Below are 17,019 nucleotides of genomic sequence, written 5' to 3' on the forward strand. Positions count from 1 at the left end.
TATGTGTGCACACACATTGGCTTCTTTATATCACTCTTTTACAACTAAGGAACAAACGCTGCATGTGTTTGTTTTACACATGCGCGTGCACATGTACTTTTGCAGTTAGTAATAAAGTTCTTTGTCTCTCGCCAGGAAATCTGTCTCACCTGTCTTCCGCCAGCATCTATAAAACTGTATTAGGTTAACTTGCTCTTAAGTAGTGTAAAAAGCTCAAACCCTTGCCAGTTGTTGACAAAATTTCCAATGAATAAAAGGTGAGAAGAGATGATTACCACAAATGGGTAGAACTCAGAAATGTTGGACAACATGAGATGAAATCTGCGATGGTTTAAAAGGGAGAATGTTATGGAAGAAAGAAAGTGCCTCTAAGCTCAAATATACAAAACAAGTAACAAAAAAAATGGAAACAACAATGATTTGAGAAGATTGGAGGTAACTTCACACAGGAAGAAAGATATAGCTTAAAGTCAAAAGGTAAAGTAATATTAACATAAGAGATTAAAAGCAAAGAACTTCCTGATGACTTTGAGTATAGGGTCATTATAAAGGCTTTCCAGGAGAGAGGTTCATGAGTCTTGGGCTCCTTGTAGTGACTCACATCAACAGGAGGAAACCAGCAGGATGACATGAGCTGAAATTAGTCCTCATCAGATTAGTTTCTTTATCCCTCCCCCTTCTGCCCACTGTTATGGTTGTATATACAATGAGCAAAGGCTCCTGCACTGAAGGCTGGTCACCAGCTAAGGGCACTACTGAGAGATGACAGGATCATAAGGATAAGCCTTCATTAGCAGATTAAAACGATGACTCACAGCTGAAGGGGCTACTAAGAGGTGAGGTCTAGCACAGAAAGTGGGTCCCTGGGGGTGTGTTTTTGTAAAGCGTATCCTGTCCCTGGTCTTTTTGCTTCCCAGTTGCCATGAGGACAGCATCCTTCTTCAGCCACGCCCTGCCGCTGTGATATTCTGCCTGCCATGAACCAGCTGACTGCAGCCGGAAACTGCCAGCACACTGAACCGATATAAATCTTTCTTCTTTTAACTTGATTTATGTCAAGATTCATGCCACAACACACGTATCCAATATCTACTATGGAACACTTTATTTTAAAAAAAAAAAAGTCTTTTGAAATACTTCGATTTATTTGAGAAACAGGCAGTACATTCAAGAGAGAGAGAGGATGGGGAAGAATTTAAGCATATGGGGGGGGGGGCGGCGGCAAGGCAGGGCCCCCTGCCATTGGAAATGACCTCCAGACACATGCACCACTTTGGCATATAGCTTTACCTGGATACTGGGGAGAAGAACCCAGGTCATCAGCTTTGCGATCAAGTGCCTTTAATACCTGAGCCATCTCTCCGGCCTGCAGGAAACTTATTTCTTGCCAGGTGTGGCACACACCTTTAATCCCAGCACTCAGGAGGCAAAGGTAGGAGGATCACCATGAGTTCGAGGCTACCCTGAGACTACAAAATTAATTTCAGGTCAGCCTGGGCCAGAGTGAGACCCTACCTCGAAACCCCCCCAAATATAAATGTAACACTTATTATTGTCAAAACATTATTTTGGAAAAATTTAAAACAAAAGTTTCTTAAAAACATAAGTGCAAAACTTATTTAACATAGTAAGAAGCCATAGTTAACTTACTTGAATTAGATCTAAAATGCCAAGTTCACTTTCTGAGGAATCCACACAGAAGACAAAATACAGTGTTGCATAATGTCTATAAATCAGTTTGTTGTCAGATCCTCCAATTAATCTAAATGACAAAACAAAATAATTGAAACGTTATATAGAACACAAGGTAAAACATTTCATTAGCTCAAGCAAAGTGACAACTTGATTAAAACCTTTTATAAAACAAAAGAGCATTTTTTAATGGCACAGCATTCAAGTTAACCTATTTCAGAAACTGAGTCAATTAGGACAGCTGTTTTCTTCACAAATGTCACGTAGAAGACAGCACTTAATCTGTTCATTTATCCGTGAAACTCCTCACTGAGGAGTTACTACGCGTCGGGGACTGACTGCGCAAAGAGCAAGAAGCACACAAGCGGAGTTCCCGGGCAACCAGAGGCCACGTCACCCACACTCTCTACTTCAGACCGGGGATTAAGAAAGAGCAACATTCAGGCTGAGATCTAATGATTAAGAGCCAGCCATAAAAAACTCAGCAAAGAGCATTTCAGGGCGAGGAACGACTAGTAACAGGGGCCATTCCATCAAGGACAAAGTAGGGACTTTCAAGGAAGAGTAACAAGGCCATTAGACAAGAAAAGATTAGTAAACATTGAGGGCAAAGACACAGGCAGAAATGAGATCATAGGGCATTTGTAAGTGCTTACAAGATGTAACTCCATAGGTCACAGTAAGATACACAGCTTAAGATTGATTATCGACTAGAAAAAAAAAAAGAATAATATTCCTTAAGTTTTAAATTTATCATCAAGATCTCCTCCAAAAACATTGTTCTGAAGTATAAATGCAAGAAAACTGGGCTAATGACTACTCAATTATTTCTCAAACATTTATTTATATTGACGAGAATTCAGCATTTTAAAATTGTAATTGAGGAATCATTCCAGACATCTTATATTTTTCTAAATATAGTTTAGCAAGACCATATTCAAATTTACAATAACAAATTCACCTTTACATAAAAGACAAATCAACACTAACATAATTTCAAATGAAGGTTATACATAAGCAAAGCTAACTAGACATTCAAAACAACACAGAATAGCACATGAATTTCTTCCTCAGTAAATATAAAACTAAGCTTATAATTTCTGTGGAAATCACATCTCTATGTATGTAGTACTTTTGTCCTCTAATAGTAAAAACAGAAACCATTTTGGAAAAAGAATTAAAAATTCCAGGCTGTAGGGATGGCTTGGAAGGTGACATGCTTGCCCACAAAGCCAAAGGACCCAGGTTCGATTCCCCAAGACCCACATAAACCAGATGTTGGCACATGTATCTGGAGTTCATTTGCAGTGGCTGGAGGCTATGGCATGCCCATTCTCTTTCTCTCTCTCTCTCTAATAAATAAATAATTTTTTAAGTACAGCATTTATTAAAATAAGAATTCAAAATTCCTACCACACTAGATACTTTTCTAGAAAATTATTTAATTTAAAAGTACACATGTACCCTTTAAATATTTTGAGATTACATTTATAACTAAAGTTACAACTGTTCCCAGAAAGTGACTAAGAGAGCACAAACAGCAGGCTTTTCTTCATCTGGAATCAGCAATCTCATCTTAAATGTTTCTTTTGTTTTTCTTTTAAAGATGACCAGCCAGGTGTGCCTTTAACCTCAGCACTGTGGAGGCAGAGTTAAGAGGAGGCATTCACTCACTACGTAGTAAATTTCAGGTCAGTCTGGGCTAGGGTGAGACCCTACCTTGAAAAACAAAAACCCAAACAGATGACCAAACTTCTGAAAACTCTAAGTTACAAAATGGCATTGATGTTAAGAGAAAGTATGGACATTAACATGGCAACTATATATTGGCCTTCAAAACAAAATTTCATATTTAAGCTACAGTCTGATATAAATTGTTGTATGGGATGCAAAGTACTATATTAACTGCATAATTTTAACAATCTAAGAATTGGAGCAACGTGATCAAGGAAACCACCTTGTTGGGGTTCAGAACTAACTAAACTAGGGGGCTGGAAAGACGGCGCGGCGGCTAAAGGCGCTTGTTTGCAAAGCCTAGAAGCCCAGTTTTGATTCCCCAGTGCCCCTGGGGAGCCAGATACACAGTGGCACACGCATCTGAATTCCATTTGCAGTGGCAGGAGGCCCTGGCATGCTCACTCTCATTCTCATTCTCATTCATTCATTCACATTCTCTCTACCTCCTTGCAAATAATAAATAAATAAATCAGTAACCTACCCAGATGGGTTAGCTTCATCTCTGTTGCTTTTGATTTTCTGTAACAGTCAATCCCAAGCCACAACCTCTCATTCCAACACGACCCTACTTATACTAGTCTGGTTCTTACAGATCTACTCTACCCGATGCATCATACCTCGGGATAAACTTCCCATGAGGTAAGAAACTAAGGTGAAGTGAGAGTTATGGCAAAGACAACTGAACTCCTACAAAGTTTAAGAAGATTAAATACAAGTAAATTTTAAAAACAGAAGCAGGTAGGCAGTCATTAAATTGCAACTGCAACTCTGGAGTTAAACATCAGGCATGGTGGTTAATCCCAAACTCTGGAGGTAGAGGAAGGAGGATCAGAAGTTCAAGGTCATCCTCCCTCAGATACATAGTGAGTTCAAGGCCAGCCTGGGATATGGGAGACATGGTCTCAAAAACAAATAAAAAGGAAGAAAAAGCAAAACTTACACATCTAAGTATGCATTATACATTTAAGTGAAGCATGATACAACCTTTTAAGAAATGCAGGTATACTTTACACATGGTAAAATGTAACTTATCATCAGATAAGAATGGGGTCAAGCACCTCTACACTTTCTCACAATACATATCACATACAGTAAAATACAGTAATGTCTAGGTTTCTCACTACTGATCATTCATGAGACAACTTAGCTAACTTTAGTTTGAATTTTCAATGAGGAAATATCTTATTAAGTGTATCAATTATATAAACAGGGGAAGAAATAGTCATAAAAACATTATAAACATTTTAAAGCAAACCTAAAAATAAATTTCCATAAAACCCATTAATTTAAAAGCACTTATTGGTTTTTTCCTTTTGTTTTGTTTTGTTTTTTTTGAGGTACAGTCTCACTCTAGCCCAGGCCTACCTGGAATTCACTATGTAGTTTTAGGATGGCCTTGATCTTACGGCAACCTTCCTACCTCTGCCTCCCGAGTGCTGGGATTAAAGGCGTGTGCCACCATGCCCGGCGCTTATTTTATTTCTTTATTTGAGAGAGAAAGAGGCAGAGAGAGAGAGGGAGAGAGAGAGAATTGGCACACCAGGGCCTCTGGCCACTGCAAATCAAACTCTAGATGCATGCACCACCTTGTGCATCTAACTTACGTGGGTATTGGGGAATCAAACCTGTGTCCTTGAGCTTTTCCAGCAAGAGCATTAACCACTAAGCCATCTGTGCAGCCCTGAAGATACTTATTTAGGAGGGCTATATTTCAGTGGTAAAGCACTTGCTCAGCACACTCAAGGGCCTAGGTTGGATCTCCAATACTGGAGAAGAAGAAAAGAAAAAAAATCTACAGTATTTGGACCTTGAGGACTTCCTTCAATTGTAAAATTCTGGGACGGTTTTCAAATCTTTTCTTATTGTTGGCTTTACTATGCCATCCTGCAGCCGGTGGCTCAAGACCAGGTGCATGTTGAGCACAGGGCTGTTGGGCAGGATCGTGCCACAGCCATGCTCGGTGCACATGATGTTGGTCAGCATGGCACGGGACAGCTTGCTCACCAAGGCTGAATCAGCTCCCAGGCCAGTGGCCCTGGCACAGCGGATCGCGGCCGATGGTGGGTTCCTATGGGCCTCCATGGCCGCCATTGCTCCTGCATAGCCACCAGGCCCCAGTATTTGGATATCTGGCAAGTTTATTATGTAATTTTTTTCAGAAAAAAAATAGAAAATATCTATTGGCTGAATTCTAATCTATACAGTGAGTATATAGACATATAAGTATATGTGGAAAACAGACTTGCTTATAAATAAAGGATGTAATTCTTTCTTTGGGGGGGGGGGGGTTTCAAGGTAGCGTCTCACTCTGGTCCAGGCTGACCTGGAATTAACTATGTAGTCTCAGGGTGGCCTCAAACTCTCAGTGATCCTCCTACCTCTATCTCCCGAGTGCTGGGATTAAAGGCGTGCACCACCACGCCCAGCTGTAATTCAATTTTTATAACCATTACCCTAAAGAATAATGTGTAGCCATTAAAAAGAATGAGACTATTCCATCTGTGTTTACTGGTAAAGCTTTTCAAAATAATAAGCAAAACCAGCCATATGCAAATAGCAAAAGTGTGATAGCACATGTAAAATGGTTAAAGTTATACTTAAGGTTATATGTAAGTAAATATAAAATAAATTTTCTAGAAGGATACATAAAAAACTAGGAAGTGGGCTGAAGAGATGGCTCAGTGGTTAAAGGAACCTGCTTACAAAACCAGCTGGCCTTGGGCTGGAGAGATGGCTTAGCGGTTAAGCACTTGCCTGTGAAGCCTAAGGACCCCGGTTCAAGGCTCAGTTCCCCAGGTCCTACGTTAGCCAGATGCACAAGGGGGCGCACGCGTCTGGAGTTCATTTGCAGAGGCTTGAAAGCCCTGGCGCGCCCATTCTGTCTCTCTCCCGCTATCTGTCTTTCTCTCTGTGTCTGTCGCTCTCAAATAAAAAAAAATTTAAAAAAAAAACCCAGCTGGCCTTGAGCCGGGCGTGGTGGCGCACGCCTTTAATCCCAGCACTCGGGAGGCAGAGGTAGGAGAACTGCCATGAGTTCAAGGTCACCCTGAGATGACAGAGCTAATTCCAGGTCAGCCTGGACCAGAGTGAGACCCTGCCTTGAAAAACCAAAAAAAAAAAAAAACCAGCTGGTCTGGATTCAATCCCCAGTACCCACTGAAGAGGCCCGTGCATCTGGAGTTCATTTACAGTGTGGAAAGGGGACCTGGTGTGCCATACTTTCTCTCTCAGCCTCCCTATCAAATAAAGAAAGAAATACACACACACACGTATGTATGTATGTATGTGTATATATATGTATATATGTATGTGTGTGTGTGTGTGTGTGTGTGTGTGTACAGAGAGAGGGGGGAGGGATGGAGGGGGGACGGAGGGGGAAGGGAGAGAGGGAGACAAACTGGGAAGGACTAGGGTTGGGATAGGGAGAGTCATTTAGCAGTTTACACTTCCCTGTTATCACTGAATTTTGCCATGTGAATGTTACCTTTACCTAAAATGCCTGTACAAAATTTTTAGAAAGATTGTGTATCTTTAAAAAAATATCTTTAGGTTAGAATTATGGCTAATATAGATGACAATTAGTTTACTCAATCCAATTAATTAGAATGAAGACTTTTTTTACCCTAAACTGACTAGATAACTTATGCTTCAACCACAGTCAAAATCACAAATATCCATAAAGTACTTTACTTACAATCCTCCTTCTAGGAAATTACAAACATTCTCATCTCTCTTAGACACCAAATGGAAAGTCTCCCTGATGATTTGCTGCTGCGTATCTTCACTCTGAGAAAGAATAATTAGTACACATTAGGACCAAGTTTAAAGGTCTACAACATTTTAAGAATTTTAAAAATATAACATAACAAAATTCATCTAAGAAAGGGATCCTTGGAGAGTAGACCTGAACAACAGAAGCAAAATCCAACAGATTTGATGAAAAAGGAAAATAAAATTATTACAATGAAAGTAACTTATTTCTACATTTCAAAAACCAATAAGCAACCAATGACTTCGATACACTAATAAAATGGAAAGTAGACACCAACTAGTCAAAGCCCATTGTTTAATGACCAAATTGAAGCAGAGAATTGAAATTAGAATTAATTCATAGAGATGATAATATCCAAATGGAAGAATAATATAGAAGCTTAGACTTGCAATTAAATTACCCTTAACTAAATGTAGACTAAGGCTAAATCCATCTTCATATAACAGGACATAAAACCAAGAAGGGGTTGAATAGATACTAAATTCAACTTAGCAACACATACCCCAGGAAAAATAAAATTTTTTTTAAAAGTTGGCCAAACATGAAAATAAAAATATTGAGCACAATCATAAGCAGAAAACTCACAAGAAAGGCAATATGGTAATCCACAAAAAAAAGCAAAACCATTAAGCTTCAATCAAATTAAGCCATATGCAAATTAAAATAGCAATGATCAAGCTCCACAGGCACCATATTAGAAGTAAAAAGTACAACATCCAACGTCAACAAAGATAGAGAGCTGAGGAAACTCTCAGCCATCAAGGAGCATTAGGCAGTGTTTTTATTCCCAAGTGTTACTATAACCCATATGAAGCCACTGTTTTTGAAAGTCAAAAATAACTGAATCTGGGCAATTATACATATATAACTACATATACATATAAATAGATACATCACACATACATGTGTATGTCTGTGCACATGTGTGTATATCTTGACAGGCATGACAGAATACTGATAAAAGCACTGGAACAACAAAACAGCTAAAAATAATCCAAATACCCACCATTCACTCACTCCTACAATGGATCAATTATGGCACATTTTTACCCTTTAAGCATGTAAAACTCTTAAAAATCTAAATGTGCACAAAGGAGTGTTTTAACTCAATCTACCATGACAAAACCTCAGACTGGGTGGCTTAAGTAGCAAATTTATTTTCTGACAGTTCTGAAGACTACAAGGCCGAGATCAAGATGCCATTTCTGATGCAGGGCCTCCTCTGCCCTGTGGATGACCACCTTCGTCCCAGGTTCTCACAATGCAAAAAAGGAATGTGAAGACAAGTTTCCAGTATATCTTATTAAAAGGATCTCCTAAGAGGGTCCCTCTGTCATGACCTCATCTAAGTGGAATAATATCCAAATAAGCTTGTTTCCATACCATTACATTGGGGTTAGGGCACTGTGATGGTTACGTTGTTGTCAACTTGCTATGTTTAGTAATCCACGCAAACCCCTTTCTGGTGGGTTTCCAAGGTTGTTTCCAGGAAGGAGTAACTGAAGGAGGAAGTTCTTTCCAGGGTGGGCGACCTCTCTCAGATGAGAACTTTATATAAGGAAGCTCTTAGTGAAAAGAGCTCCTTCCTTCCACTTGGCTACCAGAGCTGCTTGCTTGCTGCCTTCCAGCATGGATGGAAAACCAGTGGCTCCTCGGGACCCTCCAGGCCTGCAGTGCGGATCAGGACTGCTGGGGCATCTGGCCACATGGACTGACCAGCTAGCAGGTTCCTTGATTCTTGGGCCTGCAACTGCTTATTGGACTACTGTAAACTAATGCAGTACATTCCCTTTTTAATACAGTTCATTCTATTGGTTCTGTTCCTCTAGAAAACTCTGACACATATGAAATTCAGGTAGCCACAAGTCAGTCCATAGCAGGAGTGGAAAAGACAATTACTACAATAACACATAATCATGAAATTCAAAATTAAGCAATGCTGAATATATTGTTTAAAGACATATATTACAGGCAATAAAAATAAAACCACTGTCAGGTACGGAGGCAGATGCCTATAATTCTAGCACTTTAGAGGCGAAATGGGGATTCAAAGTTTGAGACAACCCTGGGTTACATAGAGAGATAGAATATAGCACAGCTATATACTTTGAGATATTTTGTCTCAAAGAAAAACCTCAATTAATTAGTTATAGGAGTAACATATTTTAAAAGATTAGTTTCACAAAAAGTATATTCTCTACTTATATCACAGGTGAAAAAAAACAATTAAAAGCAGGTCCCATTTTTTAAAGATCTCAAAAAATAAACTAAAAATAAGATCTTCACTAGACACACAAACTGGAAAGGAGGAAATAATACTACCTTCTTTGGTAAGAAATGATCTCATATCAAAAACATTTAAAGATCCAGGCATGGTGGCGCACGCCTTTAATCCCAGCACTTGAGAGGCAGAGGTAAGAGGATCATTGTGAGTTCTAGGCCACCCTGAAACTACATAGTGAATTCCAGGTCAGTCTGGGCCAGAGTGAAACCCTACCTCAGAAACCACCCCCCCAAAAATTTAAAGAATCATATACACAAATAAAACCAACTTATTAGCAAAGTGAAAAAATACAAAGGTAATACACAAAAATTCCTATATGCCTCCAAAATCTATTTCAGCCCTACCTGTGAAATTTTATCATCTATTTCTTATCCTTGCTCAATCAGATCCAGCAAAGTGAACTATTCACCCTCTCTTCGCATGTTCCCACATCTATCCGGGAACAACTTTCTCGGAATCTTACTGGTTAGCAACAACCTTTTTAAGGCAGAGCTCAAACATTATTACTTCTATGTAGTCTTTTTTGACTCTCAGAGACAAAAAAAAAAAAAAATAGTGCCTTCCTCCTCTATGCACCTTTGGTACACATGTAGGACAACTGCTTGAGCTTCCTTTGTGATTCCAAATTCTAATACAGAATCTGAGCTTCGTAGCTATAATACTAAGAAGAAAAGTCTACTATAAAACACTACAATTCAAAAGTTAAAAAAAAAAAAAAAAAAGAAAATGGATAGCATGAAAATTTTAAATATAGAAAGCAAAATTTAAATTCAGGAGGAAAATTAGGAAATAAATGAGAAAAAAAGGCCAGAGAAGAGTCAAGGGGCAAAAAGAAAATAGAGATAAAAAATACAGATGTGGTTGGAGTGCAAAATAGCCCCACAGCCTCCTACTTAGTCCCCTTAGCTGGAGGAGCCTTGAGGTGTGTCGCTGAGAACAGAACTTCACCTGCCTCCTTGACTGTTCACAGTGAGCTCTCTCTTGCTGCTCTCAAGCCCTCTCGTTCAGTAGCGAATAAATGAAGATGTGAGCTGGCTGCTTTCTCCCCAATGTGAAACTTACCCTCAAAACTGTAAGCCTGAAGCAAACCCTTTCCTCCCGTAAGCTGCTTCTGGTCAGAAGTTAACTGCTATAACAGACTAGAGGAAAAAAGAATAAAAGATTAAAAAAAAAAAATCAGGACTTGAGTGCAGCTCAATAGTAGAGTGTCCAGAACATTTAAAGACTTTGGTCCCATGCCCGGCACCAAAAACAGAATCTCAAGAAACTGAGAAATGCTTCAGATGACAGGTACCAGAAACGAGAGAGCCCATTAAGGAACAACAGATTCACGCAGGCAGATCCTCAGCAAGTGAGTGGCCTCTGGAGCTAGAAACCACAAGCAAGCATGAGTCTATAAACTTCCTGCTCAGTAAACAACAGAGCACATGAAAATCACAAGCAACCAGAATTGCATCAGACTTTTTGATAAAAGGAAATAGAGCACTGCACAGGAAAGAGTTTCTAATTCAAATTCTTTAATGTAGTCAATGTAATACTTGATTAATAACACTTTACAGAAATGCAATGTCTCATACAATCTACTTCTCATTGTTTTCTCAAGAAGTTACAGCCTCACTATGATAAGGTAATAGACAAAGTATCAAACAGTTGGAGATTCAACAAAGTAAAATAGCCAAAAGGAATTCCTCAGAAGAGGAAAACCCAACAGGACTGATAGAAACTTAGATTTATCCTAGATTCCAGGAGAGATTTTTTTTTTTATAAACATGAAACTAACAAAGGATGCATAAATTTAGACAGCAAAGATGTAAATTTAAAAACTAGATCAAATGAAAATGCACCTGTTGTCATTACTTTTTTGTTGCTGTGAACAGATACTTGACCAGAAGCAACTTCAGGAAGGAAAGGGTTTATTTTTTTCTTATAGTTTTGGCAGCAGTTTCACAGCAGGAAAGGCGTGGTGGCAGAAGCGTGAAGCAAAGCTGGTAACACTGTACTTAGGAAGGAGTAGGGCTGGGCTATGAACCCTCAAGGCCCACCCCAGTAACCCAGCTCCTCCAACAAGCTCCCTCCTAGAGGTTCCACAGCCTTCCCAAGCACTGCTACCAGCTGGGGACCAAGTGCTCAAACTCATGAGCCTATGGAGGCCATTTTACATTCCAATCACAGCAATTATCTTCAAGGAGATAAAATGTCAAGGGAAAAACTGCTTTTAATCCCAGCACTCAAGAGGAAGAGGAAGGAGGACCTACATGAGTTCAAGGTCACCCTGAGACTACACAGTAAATTCCAGGACAGCCTGAGCTGGAGTAAGACCCTTACCTTGATAAACCAAAAAAAAGAAAAAAGAAAAAAAAATCATCTAGGCACAATTTATAACATGGCTCAGCTGAAGGTGTACGCACTTGCACAGTAAGTTAATGTAAGCACTGAGTAGAGATCTAACCAAAAGTGTGAAACAGGGCTGGAGAAATGGCTTAGCAGTTAAGGTGCTTGCCTACAAGCCTACGGACCCAGGTTCAATTCTCCAGGTGCCACGTAAGCCAGATGCACATGGTGGCACATGCATCTGGAGTTTATTTGCAGTGGCTAGGGGCCCTGGCGTGCCCATTCTCACTGTCTCTCCCTCTCTGTCTCAAATAAACAAACAAAAATAAATATTTGAAAAAAGCTTGAAATAACTATGAGGGAAATGGAAATCAGATGTGGTGGGAGAACACTAAATAATTCTTTTCAAAAGCAGAACCAGGGTCTGGAGAGATGACTTAGTGGTTAAGGTGCTTTATAAAGCCAGAGGACCCTGGTTTGATTTCCAAGGACCCATGTAAGCCAGATGCACAAGCTAGTACATGTGTCTAGAGTTCATTTGCAGTGGCTGGAGGCCCTGGCACGCCCATTCTCTCACTATCTGCCTCTTATTCTATCTCTTATATAAATATAATATAATATAATATAATATAATATAATATAATATAATATAATATAATATAACATAACATAACATAATATAATATAATAGTAGAACCAAACAGACCATTCTTTCTTACAACTGAGAACTCAGCCAGCAAAGCAAGCCCATTATGTCATAAATGCTGTGATTACCAGCTACTAGTGTTAGCTGTGGGGAAAGGGAAACAACGGAATGCTATCACAATAAGCTTGATAAATTCCTCAACCTGTCTGTATCTACTATAACTTGGATAAACAAACTAAAAATTAAGAAAAGAGATGGGATGTAGGGTAAACATCTATAATGCCAGTACTTGGGAGATGGAGGCAGGGGGATCTTGAGTTTGGGCCTGTCTAAGCTACCTAAGACTATCTAAAACATAAAAAGGAAGAGAGAGGAGGAAGGGGACAGGAGAAGGGAGGAATCAACAATCACACTGTTTGGGTTTATTCCTGAAAGTGGCCTGTGTAAAATGTGAAAGTCTGAGCAAGTTGGTCACACTGCAGGTGAGTTTTATGTATAGTATGCAGCAGAAATAGTAACTACCTCATGAAGCTGTTTTGAATACTGAGTTCACATAATTGTAGATGGTAATAATGTGCTAAATAAATGGCGGCTACTTTTAAAACCCTAGCCATCATCTACTATATTGTTTCTGGTTTTATTGGAAAAGACCCTGTTATTTTATTTAAATAACCAAAAGATGAGAAGGAACAGGCTGAGTTTGAAATATCTAAAGAAAATCTGAATTCTCCTCGCAGCTAGAAAATCTGAGAACTTCAAGAACAAAATAAAATGGGGAGGGTGAATTGAGGTAAGGAACCCAGACCTCTTAATATAAGAAAAGAAGGGTCAACAAAAGCACTCAAAAAACTGGAAATTCACATAGAAAGAACAAAGTGTAGTCTATCTCATGCTGTATACTACAAACTCAAAATGGACTACAGATTTAAGAATTAAAACTACAAAACTCTTGGAAATATAAATTGCTGTGATTTGAGATTGGCAAGAGAAAGACCCTGTCTCCAAAAAGACAGGAGGAGGACCAACACCTTGAGGTTTCCCTCTGACCTCCACACACGCTGTACCACACACACACACACATACACACACACACACACGTCATCAGCACAGGCACACATGCGCTGTGCCACACATACACACATCAGGCACGGGCACACACACGCTATGCCACACACACACACACACACACACACACACACACAAACGTCATCAGCACAGGCACACACGCGCTGTGCCACATACACACACACACACACACACACACACACATCATCAGGCACAGGCACACATGCGCTGTGCCATACACACACATATACACACACACAATCAAGCACAGACACACGTGGACAAAAAGGAAGTGAGGGTGAGTTTTAGGGCTCACTTCCTCTTCTAAGTGTCCTTGCTTGACTATTCCTGGAAGATTCTTGGAATTTTGTAGTATCAAGGAAATTCATTCCAAAGCAGGACCCACATAATTTGAACACTAAGGTCTTTTAGAAGGAAGAAAAAAGAGGAAATCCAGTGAGGAAATGGTATCTTGAGAACAATCTCTGAAACTTCATATGTCCAACCCTCTGGCTACATGATCTTCCAACCAAGGATCAAAAGTAGCAAGTATGGGCTGGAGAGATGGCTTGGCAGCTAAGCGCTTGCCTGTGAAGCCTAAGGACCCCGGTTCGAGGCTTGGTTCCCAGGTCCCACGTTAGCCAGATGCACAAGGGGGCGCACACGTCTGGAGTTCGTCTGCAGTGGCTGGAAACCCTGGCGCGCCCATTCTCTCTCTCTCCCTCTATCTGTCTTTCTCTCTCTGTCTGTCGCTCTCAAATAAATAAATAAAAACTGAACAAAAAAACATTAAAAAAAAGTAGCAAGTATTAGTAATAACAAATAACTGTTATTATTAGCTTAGGTAACAAGTAGTTTTTATTAATTGTCAGGGTTAATAAGTATCTTTTTACTTAATCTTTAACAAAATAAATTTTACTCATAATGTAAGTCCACAATAGATTAAATAAATTTTGGCATACTAATATAGTTTATGTAGTTTTTTAATTTAAAAATATTAAATAGTATTTTCAGGATATGACTAAAAGCCCAAATGATAAAAGAAAGTTAAAAAATATAGCTCATCAAAAGAAAACATGTTTGGGAGGCTGGAGAGATGGCTTAGTGGTTAAGGCACTAGTGGACACAGGTTCAATTACCCAGTACCCATGTAAAGCCAAATGCACAAGGTGGCAAATGTGTCTGGAGTTCACCTGAAGTGGTTGGAGGGCCTGGAGTGCCCACTTTTTCTCTCTGCCTCTGTCTCCCTCCCTCTCACAAATAGATAAACACTTGTACAAAGACATGTTTTGAGGTTAGATGGCTCAGTGGTTAAAGGCACCTGCATGCAAAGCCTGACAACCTAGATTTGACTCCCCAGTACCTATGCAAAACCAGATGCACAAAGTGGCACATGTATATGGAGTCCGTCTGCAGTGGCAAAAGGCCCCGGTGTGCCCATTCTCATTCCATGCCACCCCCTGCAAATAAATATTTTTAAAAACATTTTTTTAAAGCTGGGTATGATAGCACATGCCTTTAAACCCAACACTTGGAAGAAAGAGGTAGGAGGATCACTGTGAGTTCAAGGCCAGCCTGGTACTACAGATTGAGTTCCAGATCAGCTTGGGCTAGAGTGAGACCCTACCTCAAAAAAAATTTTGTGTGTCAGAGAACAAAATGAATACAGTGAAAAGGCAACCCACTGAATTAAAGTATTTTCAAATCTTATATAAGAGAGTGATACTTGAAATATACAAATAAGTGCTACATCTCCACAACAGAATGGTTTTAAAAAACTGAGCCAAGGACATGAATTAACACTTCTTCAAAGATACAAAAATAGGGCTGGAGAGATGGCATATTGGTTAAGACACTTGCCTGCAGAGCCAAAGGACTCAGGTTCAATTCCCCAGGACCCACATAAGCCAGATGCACAAGGTAGCACATGGAATGGAGTTCATTTACAGCAGCTGGAGGCTCTGATGTGCTCATTCTCTCTCTTTCTATATGCCTCTTGCCTCTTTCTCTCTCAAATAAACAAATATTTTTAAAAAGATACAGTAATAGCCAATAAGCAGATAAAACGATACTCAGTATCAGTCATTCAAGAAATGGAAATCAGCCGGGCGTGGTGGCGCACGCCTTTAATCCCAGCACTCGGGAGGCAGAGGTAGGAGGATTGCCGTGAGTTCAAGGCCACCCTGAGATGACAACAGAGTTAATTCCAGGTCAGCCTGGACCAGAGTGAGACCCTACCTCGAAAACAAAAAAAAAAAAAAAAAAAAAAAAAAAGAAATAGAAATCATAACCACTGTTGTAGTCATATCCACATTCTGCTTACAGATCCAGAGGAAGTTCTATCAATGGCAGAAGCTGCTTATTTCCATATATCCAAACAGAAAAACTTCAGCAAACAAAACACCAACATCAGCAGACAGCATAGCCCCTCCAGGGGTCCAACCTGCTCTCTCTATGCCTTTGGGCTGCAATCAGACTTGTCTCAAACACACCCCTTCAGTAGGTTGGAGACTTAAGCAGGAAGTTTAACCTTAATCAAAAAATACCTAAGGCAGTGGGGGACATATATTCAAACTACCACATCCACAATGTGATATGTCACACTTATGAGAATGGCTATTATCATAAACCAGAAAATAAGTACTGTAAAGGACATGGTGAGTATGTAAAAATGGTGCAACTGCTGGAGAAAAAGATACAGTGATTCCTCAAAAAATAAACATAACCAGGCCTGGTAGTACATGTCTGGAATCCCAGCAAGTAGTAGGCCATGGCAGATCATGAGTGTGAGGCCAGCCTGGAGACCTTGTTTCAAAACAACCATTACCACCAACAAGTGTGAACATAAAGTCTAGCTAGCAGTCTACCTCTGGATACACAGTCCAAAGTGAAAGCAAGAATTCCAGGCCAACCCAGGATACATACTGTCTCCCCCACTCCTCCCCCCCAAAAGTGGAAGCGACCCAAGTGCCCCAGTGGTAAGTGAACGACTAAACAAAACGGGTACTGAGGCAGGGCAGGGTAGAAGGGAAATCAGAGGTCATACGAGGGAAAGGGGTCTTCTCACTCCAGGGTCTGACTGGCCAGCTGAGAGTAAAATATTCCGGGACAAATTAGCTGGGTGTGGTGGTGAATGCCTTTTATCCCAGCACTCGGGAGACAGAGGTAGGAGTATCACCGTGAGTTCGAGGCCAGCCTGAGACTACACAGTGAATTCCAGGTCAGCCTGGACTAGAGTGAGACCCTACCTTGAAAAAACAAAAAAACAAAAACAAACAAACCAAAAAAAAAAAAATGCTATGAAAGCTGTCTAAATAGAGACAATATTGATTTTATATGAAATGTTTCAAGATTAAAATACTAACAAGCCATAAATAAGGCTGGTATATACAGCCTTACTCCTTACCCAAATGTAAGCGTGAAATTTTCTGGAAATCTCACAAAACCAAGACAATAAATTTTGTTTACAGCAAATACAACCTAACTTCCCAT

At 39.8% G+C, this 17,019-nt stretch overlaps 1 protein-coding gene across 2 annotated transcripts in view; it reads right to left on the bottom strand.

Moving 5' to 3' along the window:
• Ap3s1 (adaptor related protein complex 3 subunit sigma 1) overlaps positions 1-17,019 on the bottom strand; it is a 60,713-nt gene that overhangs the window by 32,251 nt on the left and 11,443 nt on the right. For both annotated transcript variants that reach the window (XM_004651561.2, XM_045134240.1), the window contains exons 2-3: positions 7,124-7,215; positions 1,651-1,762 (exon numbers count right to left, since the gene is read on the bottom strand). In XM_004651561.2, the coding sequence (XP_004651618.1) occupies positions 1,651-1,762; positions 7,124-7,215 (204 nt within the window). The remainder of the gene's footprint in view (positions 1-1,650; positions 1,763-7,123; positions 7,216-17,019) is intronic.

The sequence above is a fragment of the Jaculus jaculus genome, chromosome 14, assembly GCF_020740685.1.
Source record: "Jaculus jaculus isolate mJacJac1 chromosome 14, mJacJac1.mat.Y.cur, whole genome shotgun sequence".
NCBI lineage: Eukaryota > Metazoa > Chordata > Mammalia > Rodentia > Dipodidae > Jaculus > Jaculus jaculus.